At 38.0% G+C, this 6,000-nt stretch overlaps 1 protein-coding gene across 1 annotated transcript in view; it reads left to right on the top strand.

Annotated features, from left to right (window-relative positions):
* The first annotated feature begins 373 nt into the window (after positions 1-373).
* LOC116523972 (disintegrin and metalloproteinase domain-containing protein 19-like) overlaps positions 374-6,000 on the top strand; it is a 46,023-nt gene continuing 40,396 nt past the window's right edge. Inside the window, exons 1-2 of the mRNA XM_032239065.1 lie at positions 374-408; positions 1,683-1,694. Of these exons, the coding sequence (XP_032094956.1) occupies positions 374-408; positions 1,683-1,694 (47 nt within the window). The remainder of the gene's footprint in view (positions 409-1,682; positions 1,695-6,000) is intronic.

Below are 6,000 nucleotides of genomic sequence, written 5' to 3'. Positions count from 1 at the left end.
AAAAGAATGCAGTTTAAAGAACATAGTAAAAGCAAATATTCAAACAAAAGGTTTCGGCATCCGAAGGAAGGTTCTAAATGTTAAGCAGCAGGAATTGGCAAATTTGTTAGAAGTTGGATTAATCAAGTTATTTCATAATTTTAATCATTGATTCATGCTTGACTTACTTCAAGCAAAGGTTTTTATCCCCAAAGCTCCTGGTTTTCACTGATCACAGTTTATAATCCTTAAAATGGATTATGCTTTGTGACTTGTTTTGGAGCTATAACGTACTCTGGATTCATGGTGTTCTTCTGAACTGACTACTTTCTTTGGTCAAATGTGGGGAGGATGTATTTGTTTTTGTATCGGATTCAAGAGTGTAGGATTGGGAATGGTAGAAGTTGATGCTGCCAAAGTATATTTACAGTAAGTAAACAAGCTCATCATGTTTTATTTCCTATATGCTAGACCAGTGATGGCGAACCTTTTTTGTAAAGGCATGCCAAAATTATGCACGTGTGAGCTACTGTGTGCACCACATGCCCACACTCACAATGGAATGTGCCCCACCTACCTGTGCCCCCCATGTGGGGTGGGAGTTTTAGCTCTCCCCAGGCTCTGGAGGCTTTCCTGAAGCCTGGAGAGGGCGAAAATGGCCTCCCCCAGCCCTCTGGAAGGCCAAAAATCAGCTGGAGAGCTGACAGCTCGCGTCCCGGCAAATATGGCTCTGCATGCCACCTGTGGCACACTTGCCACAGGTTTGCCATCATGTTGCTAGGCATTGGCATGTAGACCAAATCAGTGTTGTTCCTGTGAAGCCTCAGAAGGATGGAAGGCTGAGTCAACCTTGAACCTGTCAGGATTGAGCTCCAGACTGTAGACAGAGTTAGCCTCCAATACTGCATTCTAACCACTGCTCTTGCTCCTGGTAGCAAAGTGATTTGAAAATTGGTCTTAAGTATGTTTATCCATTCTGATGGGGTTTTCCGTTGTGTAGGAGATGATGAACTCAGTATAACAGTCTTGCAACAAAGAAACTATGTGTCTCTATTCTCATGTTTGTGACTTTATGACATACTGGCATTTTCTACCCGAAATTTCCATCTGCCTCATTTATAAACTATTTGCATCCTTTTCTTTTCATATTGGATTAATGGCGTTAATGCCACAAAATAGAAACCCCCTTCACTGCAGGCGCCTTCATTGCTCCACCCCCTACCCTGAAGATGGAGGCTTTGCTCAGAACAAAGGTATCATTGACACAGTGGAGGATAGCCAAAAATGTGCTGAATTGGGATGGAAGGGAAATAAAGCCTTTAAAACATCTGTATGTTGTGGCTACAGGCCAGGTTCTTGCTCATTCTCTGGATCTGACTCTGCTCCTGAGATTTCTACTGTAATGAAAAGTGGCAACAGCTGTCTGCTTTCAGCCAACATCTGTATTTTAGCAGGAGGATGCTAAATATGCAGGCAACAGTCAAGCTGTATTCACACAGTGTATACTTTTATTGAAAAAAGAATCCAAACTTTTGATTCTAATAATCCTAAACATGCAAACTTGGAAGTTAAGTCCTACTGAATTCATTGAGGTTACTTTAGAATAAACATGCCTGAGCCCAAACTTCGCATAATTCAGTTATTTTACCTTCTATTTGTTCTTTCATCTAAAGCTTATTTTTTACATATGCTTTTTTTTCCAGATGCATGTCCAGGTAAACAAAGTAGCTGAAGCAGCTAGAGAAAAAAGTCAGGCATCACAATAATCTCTGATTGCTGCAGTTCAAAAAAACATGATTCACCTTATCACTAGGAACAGTTTCCTTTTCAAATCAGGGCAGCCAAAATTAAAAGCAAAAGCCAGCAAAAATACTGAAATCAGTAACCTGGTTAGGTCGCTGTATTAGCAGCAGTTTTAAATACCATATTTTTTGGAGTATAAGACACACCAGGACACAGCAAGGTTATGAAGAGGGGAAAAAAAGTTTTTGCACTCTGCAAACCTCCCAAAAATGACCTGTTTTTCATGAAAACGGGCCTGTTCCCCCCAAAAAAGACATGAACAGCCTTTAGGGAGTTTGCAGAGTGCTCCTGGAGGGGGGGGGGGGGGAAATGAGCAAAAAACAACCCGTTTTTCACAAAAAAAGGGCCCATTTTTTGTAGAAAAGGGGCATGGATAGCTTTTAGGAAGCTTACAGAGTGCTCCTGGGGGCTGAGGGAATAAAATTGAGCAAAAAAATGGCCCATTTTTTGCTCATTTCTGCCCTCCCCAGCCCCCAGGAGCTCTCTAAAAGCTTCCCAGAGACTATTGCAGGGCCATTTTGTTGAAGGGGACAGGGTTTTGGGAGGCAAAAAAATGCTGTATTCAGTGTATAAGACCCACCCAGATTTCCAACCTCTTTTTTGAGAGCAAAGGGGGCATCTTATCCTCTGAAAAATACAGTAAACATTGCAGGTAGTCCTTGATTTACAACCATTCATTTACTCGCCATTTGACAGCATTGGAAAAAAGTGACTTGCACCTGGTCCTCGCACATAACATACAGCGCAGTATCCCCATGGTCATGTGATGAAAATTCAGGTGCTTGGCAACCAGCAAGTATTTACCATAGCTATAGCATCTTGGGGTCACGTGATCACCTTTGTGACCTTTCCAGCCAGCTTCTGATAAGCCAAATCAATGATGGAAATCACATGCACTTAATGGCTCCATGTTTCACTTAACAGCTGCAGTGATTTGCTTAACCACCACGGTAAAAAAAACCCGGTTTGTATAATTCAGTTTATTAGCAATCAATATTCTGGTCCCAATTGTGATTCTAAGTCAGGGACTATTGTATTGACTGATCAGATTTACAAAATAAAACCAGTTTGGTTAAAAAAGGAAGATTAATTAAAGCAACAAAAAAAAAAACCCAGGGTTTTTCATATACTCAATTAATTTATACTTTAAATTATTGATTGTCCCTGAAACACTTTCAGATCCTCCTATAAAAATCTGGAGTCATCTGAAGAACAGAGTGATTTTTGCAGGATCCAACCTGGGTCAGTCACTGGGACCAGAGGTTTTGTCCAAATTCCAAACCTCTGGTCGGTTGACCGACCCAAATTGGACACGTGTATTCGCCTTTATTTGTGAAAGTGATTTTTAGCTTTTTTTCCCATCTCCTGTTTATAGGATTCTAATTTTTTGAACGTCAGGAATAGCATATATATAACCTCTGAAAAAGGCTTCATCCTGAGGTTAATTCTAGCCCCTCATAACATTCCTCACAGATCTTTTACAGGAAGAAGATAGAATACTACTGCAATTTTTACAAATTGATATCCACCAGATATTTTGAGAAATCTGCTCCAGAATATTTGGGGAAGAGCATGTTGGACATTGTTCATTGCTTTTTAAAGTAACACACAGTTCTTGGGATAAGAAGCAAGTCTTTATCCCAGTGGTTAGAGACATGGATATTAGAGCAGTTAGTGCAGCAACCCACTTCTTTCTAGTACTATCTCATTGTTCTGCAAAAAAGTTGTGGTTTTGTGTCTTTTGTTGTGGCAGTTACATGCAGGGGGACCCTCATGTACATTATCTCGTTCTCTCAAAGAAAATGCAGGATACATAGACAATAAATAAAAGCAGCAAAATACCTGAAGATGGGGGAAGACTGTTAAATACCATCAATCATTGTATTTGATTGATTGATTGATTGATTGATTGATTATGTGCCATCACATCATTACCAACCATATAGATTATAGATGGATAATAGATTGTCCCTAATCTGGTCTTTCAGCCCTTCCAATAGTACACTCATCACTCTAACATCAAAGATCAAACATAACTCGGTTAAGAGGAGGGGGAAAAGGAAGTGGTTCATTGTGTTTCAGGAAAATAGTATATACCATCACACTTAGACCACATTGATCGTAGTTCCTCCAAACTCATTAGCCACAGATTCATAAGATTAACATTACCGACATTTTTGTGGTAAGATATCAAGGAAATGGATGACTTCAAATAAATAGGTATGTCGGATTTATCATGTTCTTCAGGGAAAAAAAGACTACGGTACCCATCGCCATAGTGAAATAATTAGTCATTCATCTGTTGTCATTTCATGATTATCAATAAATAGTGAAACGACCAAAAATAGTTCCAGGGAGGTCTTTAATGGACTTTTTGTAAATCCATACTCAATAGTCATTGTTGAGAAAGTTTAAAGTTACTAAGGATGCTCAGATAAGTTACATGTATGAGACTCAGTCCCAATGAAGTTGGTAGATATGTATAGTTTGCATTGCTCATTTATTTCCATTCTAACTAAGAATTGTTAGTATTGTATCCATAGCATGAGGCTGAGAAAAGCTAACATAAGCTTTACATTATAAAATAATTACTGGCTCTGTTGCTAGAGAACCATCAGTGTAGTGTGTAAAGGTGTTTCGTGTAGTGGTTTTAGAAACTGGAATAGTGCAAATTCTAGTTTTAGGCATGGAACTTAATTAGGTGAATGTAGGCCATGTGTACTGTATCTCTCCCTCAGCATTAAGAAAAAGGCAGTGGTAAACTACTATTAAAATGTTACTAAGAAAAATATGTGGACTTGTTCATTTAATTGGTAGACTGATTTAAAGGTACATTCACATATATACATTGGCTTTGTTAGCACTAAACATTGGTTCGTATATCCCAAATTCTGTATTTTGGTGGCCGTTTACCATATATTAAATGTATCTACCACCTGGCTCATAGTGACCCTGGATGGCTTCCAACTACCAATGAGAAATCAATAAGAGCTGATGGGATGGGATAGGAAACAGATACCATTTGGAGTATGTTTAGTAATTAAATGAACATGCAGTGCAGCAAAATGCTTTTTTTCAAGGTCCATCCATTTTTTATGTGTTCAGATAAGGGCTGTGAGCCAAATGAGCTCAAAGATAATGCTAATGATAATCATGGATGGAGATAGAGCAAAAAGCAGTAAATCCTTGGTATTATTAAAGTAATAGCTTCCTGATAATCCCAAGTTATTACAGGGAGAGGAAGGATAGTGAAATAGCCAGGACATCTGTGAAGAAGTACAAAGATGATGGGTGACAGTGGCTCAGTGACAAAGTAGCTATGGTGACATGGAAGATGGAGGATCTCCTTAATCCAGAAATATCATTTGAGCCTCTTGCCTTCTTTCTTATTGCAACTGGTTTTTTGTTTTTTTCTTCTGTTAGATTTTTCTACTGAATTCTAACATCCAGCAAGCAGATCCATGTTATGTGACCCGGAATTTTGGAATTACTTTTAGGTTTTGAGATATTGTGGTATAATGTCTTCTGATAATTTCACTAGGGGACCAAATGTTGAGTGGGGCATCTTTGTAATATAGGATTTGGGGAGTTATTTCCCCCCCTCAAGCTTTTATTAGATCTATTACATTTATTCTATAACCGGTAAAAGGATAGTACTATAGAAGTAGAAACGTGTTCTCCTAAATTCTTTCTCCAAAGTAACTTTAGGGGGAAAAGGATGGCTTTATTTTTTAATTGTTACATTGACAGTAGTAAGACAAGAAGAGACTAGAACTAAGCATTAAACTTCACCCTTTTCAGATTTTAAAATATTGTACATAATCTTTTACTTTGGAGTTTCATATAAATGCCCCTGATGAAGATGCATTCCTACATAATGTACATGCTATTTCTGACAGATATTGACTAAATTCAGCTTGTACAGATGATATTACTGTCTAATGTACGTTATCCTAAATTCTAGTTTTAGGATTTACAGAACCTCTGTGAATCCTCTATTTGCAGAAAGCCAGGCATACTGAATAAAAATTCTTTCTCTGAGATTACATTTTAGTTTATTAGCTAAACTAAATTAACTACAATAAATTACATTTATTAGTTTATTAGGCAAAAGGAAAATGGTGACAATATTAAAGAGGTTGTCTCTCATCTGGGAATAGACTTAGTCATCTTGATACCACCATAAAATTTGGTTTGATTATTGCTAATGTTAAATTT

The sequence above is a fragment of the Thamnophis elegans genome, chromosome 2, assembly GCF_009769535.1.
Source record: "Thamnophis elegans isolate rThaEle1 chromosome 2, rThaEle1.pri, whole genome shotgun sequence".
Classification (NCBI taxonomy): Eukaryota; Metazoa; Chordata; class Lepidosauria; order Squamata; family Colubridae; genus Thamnophis; species Thamnophis elegans.
This window is presented reverse-complemented; position numbering and strand designations above follow the sequence as displayed.